The 13,218-nt window shown below is 44.0% G+C and overlaps 1 protein-coding gene across 3 annotated transcripts; it reads left to right on the plus strand.

The window, feature by feature from the left end:
* Positions 1-2,601: 2,601 nt before the first annotated feature.
* Positions 2,602-13,035, plus strand: LOC309718759 (gamma-glutamyl hydrolase; the record flags this gene model as incomplete). 3 transcript variants are annotated; one of them, XM_082554297.1, is made up of 11 exons in its annotated part: positions 2,602-3,028; positions 3,196-4,074; positions 4,217-4,331; positions 4,723-4,773; positions 4,863-4,947; positions 5,398-5,536; positions 9,340-9,446; positions 9,829-9,922; positions 10,011-10,148; positions 10,310-10,473; positions 12,566-13,035. In XM_082554297.1, exons 2-11 carry the CDS (start codon positions 3,957-3,959, stop codon positions 12,617-12,619), a joined length of 1,065 nt encoding a protein of 354 aa, XP_082410423.1. In that variant the 5' UTR covers positions 2,602-3,028; positions 3,196-3,956. The 3 variants fall into 3 exon arrangements, with proteins under 3 accessions (XP_082410423.1, XP_082410422.1, XP_082410424.1); XM_082554296.1 differs by lacking the exon at positions 12,566-13,035 and having other exon boundaries at positions 3,877-4,074; positions 10,310-10,539; XM_082554298.1 differs by lacking the exons at positions 2,602-3,028; positions 10,310-10,473 and having other exon boundaries at positions 3,214-4,074.
* Between the last annotated feature and the right edge of the window lie 183 nt (positions 13,036-13,218).

Raw genomic sequence — 13,218 nt, forward strand, 5'->3', positions numbered from 1 at the left:
CATGACTACCAAGCAACACAATATCATGTTTCACAATTTCTTTGAGGAAAGTATTGCCTTACATATATACCTTACATTTAGTAACAGTAAGATAACTTGATAAGCTTTTATTTTTTAGAAACAAAAATCTCTTGATGTTCAGTTTACCTTTTGGGGGGGGGGGTTTCAGTTTTTATTTACATTTTATAGCATCCTGATTTTGTCATGGTTTACTTCTATTTATTTATTTTTTATTATTTGTTAACCTCTGTTCTTAGCCTCAGGTGGAATAGCTTGGCTAGCACCTTCCCTCTGATCCGCCCCTGGGTGGAGCCTTCTGGCTCATGTTGTCGTTCCCCCAGCTGTTTTCTATGGCGTAATCAAGAGCTTGGCTGTTGGGTGCCACAGTTCTCAGATTAGTATTTTAGTATTTATTTATTTATTGTCATTGTCAAGAACAATGAAATTGCGTTTGGGGCTTCCATACAACCCAAAAAAAAGAAGAAAATAATAAATACCCCTTAAAACCCAAGTGTACATATTTAACCCAGTGTGACTCCAATGCAATAAGACAATCCTTAGCAATAATGTTCGTAGAAATTCAGACAAAGACCTGAGAAACATGACAAAATACAACAATGCAACCCATTCAATATTATTGTACTGTGAGATATGATATCAGATATGATAGTTATCTATTTAAGAAAGAGGGGGGGGGGCAGGAGGGGGAAGAGAATAAAGATATGATGCACCAATGCAGACCAGTTCATTGCTATTAAGAAGTTGGATATGGTTATTGTCCGTGAGAGGGGGGCAGAGAGTTCAGGAGCCTCACAGCCTGTGGATACAGGCTGTTGGCCAGTCTGGATGTTCTGGCCTGTATAGACCTGTACCTTCTCCCTGAGGGCAGCAGATGGAAAAGGTGGCGCGCAGGGTGATGTTGGTCCCGCAGGATACTGTGCACCCTCCTCAGACAGCGAGTGGGGAAGATATTACTGATCTCTGGCAGACTTGTTCCAATAATTCTGCCAGCTTCTTTCACCACCCGCTGGAGTGCTTGCTGATCGGCCTTGGTGCAGCTGGGGAACCACACTAGAAATCCATACGTCAGAACGCTGCTGATGGCACAGTTGTAGAAGTTCAACATCAGAGATCTGGGAATGTGTGCGCTCCGCAGTCTCCTCAGGTAGTAGAGGCGCTGTTGGGCCTTCCGTACAACTGAGGTGATATGGTTGCCCCAGGACAGGTCCTCGGTCACAGTTACCCCCAAGAATTTAAAACTGCTCACCCTCTCCACCGCCTCACTGCCAATGAAGAGAGGCAGATGGTTGTTATGACCCCTCTTCCGGAAATCTACAATGATCTCCTTGGTCTTTTTGGTGTTTAAGACCAAGTTATTGTCGTGGCACCATGACTCTAGTTGTTGCACCTCTGTCCTATAGTTTGTCTCATCATTGTTGGATATAAGTCCGAGCACTGTAGTGTCATCTGCAAACTTAACAATGAGATTGGACGCGCAGGAGGAAATACAGTCATGGGTGAAGAGAGTGTATAGCAGAGGGCTCAGAACACACCCCTGAGGGGCACCGGTGTTGACCACAAGGGTGGAAGAGGTGTTCTTACCCACTCTGACACTCTGTCTACGGTTAGTGAGGAAGTCCACAATCCAGTTGCACAGAGAGGAGTTAAGTCCCAGTTGGTGGAGTTTGGGACGGAGTTTGTATGGCCGGATGGTATTAAAAGCCGAGCTGTAGTCTACAAAGAGGAGCCGTGCATAGGTGTTCCTGTGTTCCAAGTGCTTCAGTAATGTGTGCAGCACTGTGGCGATCGCATCCTCGGTTGACCGGTTCTCCCTGTATGCAAACTGGTGCGAGTCCAGGGATGGTGGAAAAGCAGCTCTGATGTGTTTAATGACCAGTCTCTCCAGGCATTTGGCGGGAATGGGGGTGAGTGCCACAGGTCTGAAATCGTTCAGACATGTGACATTTGACTGTTTTGGGATGGGAACGATGGTTGCTGCTTTGAAACAGGATGGTACCAGTGAACAGGACAACGAGGTGTTATATATAGAGGTGAAGACGTCCGCCAGGTCCGCAGCACAGTCTTTTAGCACCCGGCCCAGCACTCCATCCGGCCCGGCCGCCTTCCTGGTGTTAATGCTCCGGAACACACGCCTCAGCTCATGAGTGCTCAGGACCGGAGCAGGGTCGGTTGAGGGGAGAGGGGACAGGACAGAGTCGGTGTTCTCCCTGTCAAAACGGGCATAAAAGAGATTTAGATCCTCAGCCAGAGTAGAACTGTCGGCTGAGGGTGATGGTGTTCTTCTTTTGTAGTCCGTGATAGCCCTGATGCCCTCCCAGACCTGCCTTGGGTTTGTGTTGTTCTCAAACCTGGCCTCGATACGCCTCCTGTGCTGCTGCTTGGCAGTCTTGATTGTCCTGACATGGTGACCGTCAGGCCTCCTTGGTTTTGAGTAATTTCCTGCACTTACCTTGTGTAACCTGTATTTTCTGCTCCTCCTCTAGCTGCCAGGAAACCTTTGAACTCCAAGTCAAACACTCCTGTGGACTGTGAGCACCTCCAGGCAGTTTTTCTTATTTACTACCTGCAAGTGGAATGACTTACAAGGTCTCCGCCTGCGTCCTTTTGACCAAGTACTCCTTTTGAACTCCCCCATGCCATCTTTTTATGTTAGACTTTTACAATCAATTACAAATACAGCAATACTCATTCCTACTTACCTGGTACTCCACTAATAGTCACTCTCCTGTCTGACAGAGCTCCCAGTAGCATGGCTGTTAACTCAGTTAAGCAACTAGTCACTTACAAGAACCTGCTTTTCCGTTTTCTAATGAAGACATGCAAACATCTGCTTGACTCTGCTCACGGAGTCCAGTTTATACCAAACTATGCCTTTTTTGGAGTTGTTGTACTTTTGCCCATTTGGAAGAAAGCTCGGGATGCAAACAATCCTCCATGAGTGGAAAGGCTGGAGTGCTCAAATGGTGCACAGTTGTTTTGGTGACTCAAATCCTTCCTAGTGATTCAGGTTAGTCCTTTAACATATGAAAGTAAAGCATTAAGTGACATTTTACATAAACATTATGTATGGCATTTAAATGCATGTTAAGCTTCGGTGGTTACAATAACATCTTGTTGTTGCATAACGTGTGTTTGCCTAAACCGAATGTTGAATTTTTCCATTTACACAAGCAGCCTTCATGTCAGTGTTTCCTTATGCCCGCAAGAATTTGGGCGGGCTGTATTAGAAACCCTTGGAGCACCAATTGCTTTTTTTTTTTTTTTTTTTTTTTACCCTCTTCCTAAACCATAAGCCATCTGTCTGCATAATTTAAGGTAGGAATGTGTGTTCATCAGTGGTTGAAGTTACAAAAAACATGTGTTACACAATCTGTGAATCAACTGTATCGGTTACAAAATCAGTTGTTTTTGCCACTTTAACATAAAGCATTAGAAAAGTTGCGACAGTCATGCATGGGGATTGTTATTTTGGTCTCTTATGAGGAACTTGTATTTAAACAACACTATTGGAAAAATACGCCTGCAACACCTTTAAACTTTTTAAACTTTAACTTTGGAACAGAAACTTGTCTGACAGCAGTTTTTATCCATGCATGAACCTGCAGCTGGCTGCTATAGTGGTCACATGTCCTCTACTATAAACCTCAGCACAAACCAATGAGGCTACGTAATTTCCAATAAACTCAATGATCAAAAATGTTGCCAAAAACTCCGCGCTGTCAGCAAAACCTTTGTTTACCTCAGCAGTCATGTTGCTTGACCGGCATGTGCGGTACAGGAGTTGTCACATGTAAATCTGGGCATTCCTCACTTCCCTGAACTGACTATATCCTGTTCTAACACGACTTATACAAGTCGGCTGCTTTCATTATCCACAGCTCTGACAGCTTTGTAAAAGAAGACTGCTCTGCTGAACTAAGCTGGTGACCAAAAACATGTTTAACACAGGTGTTTCGACCTATCTGTGCTTGTTTTTTGCCTGCTGCTTCTGCTGCAGCAGAGCTATGCCGACTAAACGCAACAACGAGGCTGTGAATGACAGATCTGTGATAGGTGAGTAAAATACACCATCAGGACTTTATATTTGGTATTTCACTCACAGAGATGCACATCTTTAGAAAGCAGAGCGAATCACTTCTGTAGCTGTGTCCCTGTTGACTGTTCAATCAGAGCTGCTGTGATTTTTGTTCCACAGGTGTTTTAACTCAGGTTGTTACAGATGAAATTATGAAACCATTTGGGAGGACTTACATACCTTCCTCTTACGTGAAATACATCGAGTCTGGGGGCAGCAGAGTGATGCCTATAAGGTGGGTTGAGTCATTTAAGAGTAAAGATGAGCTTTTAAAGAAGTCTGTTCTGTTGGCTCCAATGAAAAGGAAAGAACTGGGTGTATTTAGAGCTCATTATGCCTATTAAACCTCACTCAAAACAACAGTGTCTTTAAATCTGCATATTAAAAACAGAGAGAGGGGGTTTTTTTTAGTTTTTTTTTTAAGGAGACTCATTTTGAGTCATTGGAGCTTGGTGACTTTGCATCAGCGTTCAACATTAGGTGAATGTTAACTCGCCTAATGTTTACGTTGTTGCTGACATTTTGTGGAAGAAGAAGAAGTTGACCCCCCTGTGTGAGCTCACCATTGTGTAGTCTGAACAATGGAAAATAGTACAACGCTCATTGTTTTTTGTTTCCCTGCACAGATTAACTCTGACTACATCTGAATATGAGAACATTTTCATGAAGATAAACGGGTGAGCTGCTGTATATTGATTTAAATGTGTTGGCAACTGAAATTTGTGTCTAAATAGATTACATTATTTGCCATGTGATGTCGGTTCAGGTTGATTTTCATTGGGGGAAATGCAGATTTGGAGACTTCAGACTTTGCCCGGGTGGCGAAGATTTTTTACAGGCTCGCTCTGGCGGTTAGTATAGAACATCATTCTCTGTTTATTGTTTTCTGCTTCAAAGCCTGTCTCGTTTGTGCAGAAATGAACTCCTCTTAGGGGAAGATCTTGTACCTGTCCTGAAGGTTTCCAATGCTTAATAGCAAAGAAAAATAAGAGCTTCTTCTTTAACAACATTTGAACACTTACACTTGGCATTTTGAAATTCTGCTCTACAAAATTAACGTTAACTTCAATCAATTATTAATAGTTTGAGGTTAATCTTTGCACCGAGAACTTTGTTTAAGATCAAGACTAGTTTGTTAATATGACGTACACTTGCCCTACATGTGCAGGACATTTAAGCTACTGTTGATTGCAAAAGGGAAAAAAAATTTAGCAACATTTTGTATGTTAGCGTAAATTTTCGTTTTGGTTTCCTGCTGTTGGTGCAGAAAAATTACATTTCCAACTTCCTGTGACTTTCAGGCTAATGATGCCGGGGACTACTTCCCTATTTGGGGCACATGCATGGGAATGCAGCTACTCACTGTGCTGGTGGCTGGTGAAAATCTCCTGACAAAAACCCCAGCTGAGAACTTAGCATTGCCCCTCAACTTAACCACAGGTTCGTGCTTGGTTGCTGTCTTTATGTGAATCTGTGTTATTTTTTTTACTCTTTGAATTAACTGGAGGAATGTGTTTTTGTATGTATGCATGCATGGAAGCAAGCTAGCTGGAACTTTTTTTTTTCTCAGTGGTTAGAAATTTTTTGCAGAAGAGTGCCTGAACAAAACAATTGGTGTCAGTAGAGGCAAGTTACAAATCTGGGGGATTTTTGGCCCCAACTTTAAATGCTCTTTCTGCATATATGTGATGTGCTCTTTGGATGAGGTTGCTGTTGTAATTCTTTGACCCCAACTTTACTCTTACCCTAAGAACCCCCTCTTGAGCCTCTGTTCTTGCCCGGATGGTGTGGAACCTTCAACGGGTCCTTCAGTATCTGAGCTGCTCTAGAGCAGCATCTCCTGGTATAGATGTCCTGAAGGGAGGGGAGAGCAGTCCTGCAGCAGCGTTCTGCTGTACGCTCTCTGAAGAGCTTTTTTTGTCCTTGACACAGCTGTTCCCATACCAGTATGTGATGTTCTGTGTGAAGATGCTCTCCACAGCGCCTGCATAGAAAGTCCTGAGGATCCCTGAGAGACCCTGAACTTCCTCAGTTGTCGTAGGTGGTGCAGGCGCTGCCTAGCCTTTTAGGACTGGATCTGAATGTGGGCAGATCATGTCAGATCTGAGGAGATGTGGACACTGAGGTACTTGAAGGACTATACCGTCTCCACTGGAGCGCCGTTGATGGTAATGGGCTTGTAGTCTCTGTGCTTACTCCTTCTGAAGTCCACCACCAGCTCCTTGGTCTTGCAGACGTTCAGCTCCACTTGGTTGTTCCGGCACCACGATGCCAGATTCTTCACTTCATCCATGTAGGCCGCCTCATTGTTATTGGAGATGGCACCCAACACCACTGTGTCGTCAGCAAACTTCATAATTGTATTGGAGCCATGGGTGGCCACACAGTCTGAAGTGCAGAGGGAGTAGAGCAGTGGAGAGAGGACACAGCCCTGTAGCGCTCCTGTGTTGATGGTGATGCTGTCGGAGACGCACCTACCCACCCTCACCACCTGAGTTCTGCCAGTGAGGAAGTCCAACACCCATGCACACAGACGGCTGTTGTGTCCTAGATAGATCCCTCAGCTTTGTGAACAGTCTGCTGGGCACTATTGTGTTAAATGCTGAACTGTAATCAGCAAACAGCAGTCTCACATAGTTACCCTGTTTTTTGTCCACGTGGCTAAGGATGGTGTGCAGAACATGGGCGATGGCGTCCTCCGTGGATCTGTTGAGTCATTAGGTGAACTGGAGCGGATCTGTGGTGTTTGGGATGGAGGATGAATCAGTGCAACTGGCCAGTAGTTATTTAGGCATGAGGGCTTGTTGTTCTTGGGCACAGGGATGATGATGATGGATCTCTTGAAGCATTAAATTGTTAAATTATTAAATTGTTCTCAAAAGCTTTGTCAGTTAGAGAACAAATAAAATAATCAAACTGAGATGCATCAAAAAATATTCAAATTTATTCCCCCCAAAAGTCTATTTTTGCCTTTCTTCAGAGTGTGAGGTTAGACATATCAGCTATGATGACTTCTGAAGATCTCTGAACAGTTAAATTGCCTAGATTGTCTTATCCTAAACTGATATATCTATTCAGATGTCAAAGGAGCTTGCAAAGAAAAGCGTCTGGACTTCTTTAAGTTGCTTGAAGACGTTTCACCTCTCATCCGAGAAGCTTCTTCAGTTCTGAGGTCAAATGGTGGAGAGTCCCAGATATAAACCTAGTGGGAGTAACCCCCCACAGAGGGACCACAGGACCCCTGATGATCCTCTAATCGCCTGAGCCAAGGTGTGAAACTGGGTGTGGGTCCCAATCAGCCAGAGTTTCGGGTGCGTTCATTGTGAAACCTGGCCCCACCTTATCATGCGAATTCCTGAGGTCAGATGGCCCAGGATGTGAGTGGGCGTTAAGGCGTCAGGGAAGGGATCTCAAAACTGGATTATAGATGGCAGAGAGTTGGTGTCGTAAACCACCGCCTCTGTTCAAAGATGGTCGCTCACAGTGGACATAGATGGCTTCTTTCACTCCTCTTTCAAACCATCTATCCTCTCTGTCCAAAATGTGAACATTGGCATCCTCGAAAGAGTGTCCTTTATCCTTAAGATGCAGATGGACTGCTGAGTCTTGTCCTGTGGAGGTGGCTCTTCTGTGTTGTGCCATGCGCTTGTGAAGTGGCTGTTTGGTCTCTCCAATGTAGAGGTCTGGGCATTCCTCGCTGCACTGTACAGCATACACCACATTGTTAAGTCTGTGTTTTGGCGTTTTGTCTTTCGGGTGAACCAGTTTTTGTCTGAGCATGTTGCTGGGTCTGAAATACACTGGGATGTCATGCTTGGAGAAAACCCTCCTGAGTTTTTCTGATACACCGGCTACATAGGGGATGACAATGTTGTTGCGTCTGTCTTTCTTATCCTCCCTCGCTGGTGTCTGATCTTCTTTTCTGTGCCTCTTTGCTGACTTTAAGAACGCCCATTTAGGATAGCCGCACGTTTTGAGTGCTTCCTTTACGTGTGTGTGTGTGTGTGTGTGTGTGTGTTCCTTCTTTTTTCCTTCAGGCTTAGAGGGAACATGTTCTGCCCGGTGGTGTAGGGTCCTAATTACTCCAAGTTTGTGTTCCAGAGGGTGATGGGAGTCAAAGAGGAGGTACTGGTCCGTGTGTGTGGGCTTCCGGTAAACTTCGATGTTGAGTTTGCCGTTCTCTTCAATGTGCACAGCGCAGTCCAGGAAAGGCAAACAGTCGTCCTTTGTGTCTTCCCTGGTGAACTTGATGTTTTTATCCACAGCGTTAATGTGCGCAGTGAAGGATTCCACTTCTTGTGTCTTGATTTTGACCCAGGTGTCGTCTACATATCTGTACCAGTGGCTGGGTACTCTTCCTTTGAAAGAGCCAAGAGCCTTCCTTTCCACTTCCTCCATGTAAAGGTTGGCTACAATAGGTGACACGGGGGAGCCCATGGCACAGCCATGTTTTTGTCTGTAAAAGCCTTCGTTGTATTTGAAATATGTAGTGGTGAGGCAGAGGTCTAACAGTGTGCAAATCTGATCGGGTGTGAAGTTGGTCCTGTCCTCCAAGGAGCTGTCTTCTTGTAGTCGTTTTCTGACAGTCTCCACGGCCTCCGTGGTGGGTATGCAAGTGAAGAGAGAGACTACATCAAAGGACACCATGGTTTCATCTGGATCCAGGGTAAGTTTCTGGACCTTGTCGGTGAAGTCGGAGTTCTTGATGTGGTGTGGGGTGTTCCCCACGAGAGGCGCAAGGATGGTAGCAAGGTGTTTAGCAATGTTATAAGTGGCTGAGTTTATGCTACTGACTATGGGTCTGAGTGGGACAGCTTCCTTGTGGATTTTAGGAAGTCCGTAAATGCAGGGTATGGCATCCCCTGGGTAAAGGCGGTGATATGTAAGGCGAAACTCTGGCTGATTGGGACCCACACCCAGTTTCACACCTTGGCTCAGGCGATTAGAGGATCATCAGGGGGTCCTTTTGTCCCTCTGTGGGGGGTTACTCCCACTAGGTTTATATCTGGGACTCTCCACCATTTGACCTCAGAACTGAAGAAGCTTCTCGGATGAGAGGTGAAACGTCTTCAAGTAACTTAAAGAAGTCCAGACGCTTTTCTTTGTAAGCTCCTTTGACTACGATGACCTGGATGACTGAGAACCTTCAGACATATCTATTCAGATGTTTTTTCTTCTTTTGTGTTAAATGTGTTCAATTTTATAAGTGGACTTAATCAAATACCCTTTTGTGTTGCGTGCAGAAGTGCAGTCCAGCCGGATGTTCAATACTTTCCCAGATGAGCTCATCAATGCTTTGACCCAGGAACCTCTGACTGGCAATTTTCACAACTATGGAATTACAATAAAGGTACAGCATGAGCCTTCTTCTGACCAGTGTCGCCAAACAGAAAGTTTTACTTCCTCTGTTAGGTTTTGAATAGTTATTGTTTGGAGAAATAAAATCCCAGCCAATGATCACAGTTAGGAGCGTTCGTTTCAGCAGGGGTTTAACAGATATACTTTACAGATATATCTTTTAATCTGCATTCAGAATGAATTTGTCTGCCATGAAAAGAGTTGTCGTCATTTGAGCGGACATTAAACAAAGCATTAGTAGAAATGAAGCCCAAAAGCGAATTCTTCTAATAAATCCAAACAGTTCTGAGTATTGCATACAAGAAGGAGAGTTAAAATAATAACAAATAGAGACACTTAAATGATAACTGCTAATATGACGAATGTTCTCACAGGACTTCCAGGAAAATGAGATGCTACAGAGTTTCTTCACCATCTTGTCAACAAACATCGCTAAGAACGGAGCTCACTTTGTGTCAACTTTCGAAGGTTACAAGGTTTATTTTTTTATTTGGGAAGCTGAAGGATTTCCATGCAACAGCACTGTACCAAGAGATATATTGTTTTGTTCTGACAGGTAAAAGATATCCTTTCTACGGAGTTCAGTGGCACCCGGAGGTGAATCGTTTTCAGTGGTACAGAAAGCTGAACTTCCCTCACTCCCGTCACGCTGTGCAGTTATCGTCGCTGCTAGCTGAATTTTTTGTCAATGAAGGTAACATGACAAGCATGCATTATCAAAAAACATACACTGTCACGGTCTGGCTGGCAGACCGTGGGGAAGGAGGACCCAGGCGCGGAGCTCAAAGTTCAAGCAGTGCGTTTATTTACAGAGGGTGATATCGAACAACAATAAATCCCCGTGTTTTTCCCCAGACTCCCGTGTCGTGCCCTTCAAGTGCTCTCTGCTCCCGTGTCTGCACTCCCGGTGCTCGCTGCTCCTTAAGCCTTCCACGCTCCTCCTGCGGGAAACAATAGCGGCAGCAGTCAGGACACTGAACAATGGCAGGCATACACTACACGACCAAAACCTAAACTGGGTAACTAACGTGGAGTCCCAAGCAATGATCCCGCGTCGGTGGGAGCTCCAAGACTCTCTTAAGTAGCTCCCCCGACGAGGCCTGATCAGCAGCAGGTGTGTGGCTTCGGGTGTGGCCAGTCCCCTTGCAGGGCCACACCCTCCAGGCCTGACGCCGCCTATAAACAAGTGCTCAGCCACCCACACACACACACATATACACAAGCACAGAGAAGGGGAAGCAACACCAAAATACACAACAATAGCACAGGTCCATGACTGCCCAGGGGTCCTGGGTCGCCCAGTCCCAGGACCCTGACATACACTGCTCAACAAAATTAAAGGAACACTTTTTAATCAGAGTATAGTATCAACCCAATTAAACTGGGATATTAATCTAGTCGAATAAGAAGCAGAGGGAGTTGTTAATCAGTTTTCAGTTGCATTGGTGTTACATGAACTCAACAGATGCATTCAGCTAGGGTCAATGTCACTACTGGTAGCATAAGGTGATACATGGACCCTACATAGGTTTCACAGGTAGTCCAACACCTCCAGGATAACACAGCAGCGTGTACAATGACCAAAAGGAGTTGGACAGAGCTATAGAAGGTCCTAACACATCACCAGGACTGGTATCTGCTCCTTTTTGAAACGAGGAACAGGATGAGCGCTGCTGGAGTCCTACAAAATCACTTCCAGTAGGCCACTAGTATGAATGTCTCTGACCTTTGTGGTGACCGCTATTTCCTGGTGAAACCAACTTAACTAATCAGCATCACTGATGCAAACCTTATATAAAACAGCGTGCTATCTTCTCATGAACTGCTTTCAGAACTGTGGGTATATTTATCGCCCTGTTTTGATCAGTTTCACTTGCAGACGTGAAAAAACAAAAAAAAAACAACTTCACAGGACTCCATGCAGTGCTGTGTAAACTAGTAGCTTGCAGAACCACTTTTAGTGGCAATAGCTTAAGTAATCCTTTTGTGTGACTTTATCGGTCTGTCACGTCACTGTGGAGGAATTTGGGCCCTCTGTTCTTTACAGCAGTGCTTCAGTTCATTAAAGATTGCAGACAATTGTTTATGCACGGCTCCTTTAGGTTCCCGTGACAGGATTTCACTATGGTTGAGGTCTGGAATTTGGGCCGTTGCAACATCTTGATTCTTTCCTTTTGATTTCTTTTTTTTTTAGCCATTCTGTTGCAGGTTTGCTGCTGTGCTTGGGATCGTTGTCCCAACAATTTTGGATAAAGCACGTGAAGAGTACACTATGAATTTAGACGCTTTCGATTAAATTGGCTAAGTAGAAAGGCTACACAGGCCCCACTGTGCGCTGTAACAGGAACGGGAAGTGATACTACTTACCGCAGAGTGAGCTTAACACCCAGTGAGATGCAGTGATGGAGCATCACTAGTATTTGAAGTTCATGGTTAACTTGGTGACTGCAAGGCATGCAGGTCCTGTGGCTGGAAAAAGAGCACAAATAATTACCCCCCACCATTGTGCTTGGCAGCTGGTGTGAGGGGTTAGTGCTCATTTGCATTTTCTTGGTTTTCTCCAAACATCTCTACTTTGGTCTTGGCTTTCCAAAGAACTTTGTTCCAGAAATCTTGCAGTTTGTTCAGATGCATCTTTGCAAACCTAAACTGTGCTGCCATGTTCTTTTTAGGAAAAATGTCGCTTTGTCTTGGCAGCCCTTCCAAACAAGCTATATTTGTATCCATCAGTATACTCTCATGCATTGTAGCATTTAACATGGTTACTAAAGCCCGAGTATGAGATGTCTTGTTTTGGCTCTTGTTTGTTTTGTTTCTTTAAATTTCTGAGTATTGCACTTGAAGTGAATTTGCTGGGATGTCCTCTTCTGGAAAAACTATGGCACACACCTAAACGCTCCAAACTTGCAAACTGTCAAAATTTCTGCTTGTATAGAAGGGGTCTATAAAATTGTTACTTGCTGTCGATTATTTTATCAAGTGAGTTTGATTAATTGCTATTAAAGAAGTAAACATATACTTAGTTTTTCACAGGATTTTCACATGACCGCCATTAAGCTATTTTATTCTAACGTAACCTAACCACATGTATGTCTGCTCTGCTTTGTTTAGCAAGGAGAAGTTTACATCACTTTGACAGTCCTGCAGAAGAGGAATCCTCACTGATTTACAGCTACTCACCTGTCTATGTCGCAAACATCACAGCATATGAGCAGGCCTACTTCTTCTGAGCTACTCCTGCAGCTGAATGGATCTCTGCACATGTAAATGTTTATATGCTCTAGTGTCTGTAGTACGCTCGTAAAGTCTGCTGGTTTTAATCTCAGATAATCAAAAGTGCTGTTTAAACCTTTGTGCTGATTCAGAGTATATTTGTATTTCACTAAGGAAGTATTTTTGCTGGCAATTATGGCATTACCGACCCAGAACTATTACTTTAATGGCAAAAATAACACATTAATGTGGTCGTTTATCATAGTGAAGTGTGACTGTGTTTGAAGTAAACATCAGGATAGATTTTAGGAGAACTAGGTCCACGTCTTTTGTACTTGGTTGTCATTTAATAAACAATTTTTTTTTAATGTGTGTGGCGTTTTTTTTTTTTTTTTTTAAATTTTAAGGCCAAGTGAAAAATATCTTCCAGTTCTACTTAATAATTAAGCGATCAATTTCTTATGACCAACATGGGAATCATAAATGTGTTACCTACTTTGCTCTTCAGCATAGGAGGTAACACATTTATGTGTTTAATGCAAAAAACTGGC

Source organism: Aulonocara stuartgranti (genome assembly GCF_965226115.1).
Source record: "Aulonocara stuartgranti genome assembly, chromosome: 12".
NCBI lineage: Eukaryota > Metazoa > Chordata > Actinopteri > Cichliformes > Cichlidae > Aulonocara > Aulonocara stuartgranti.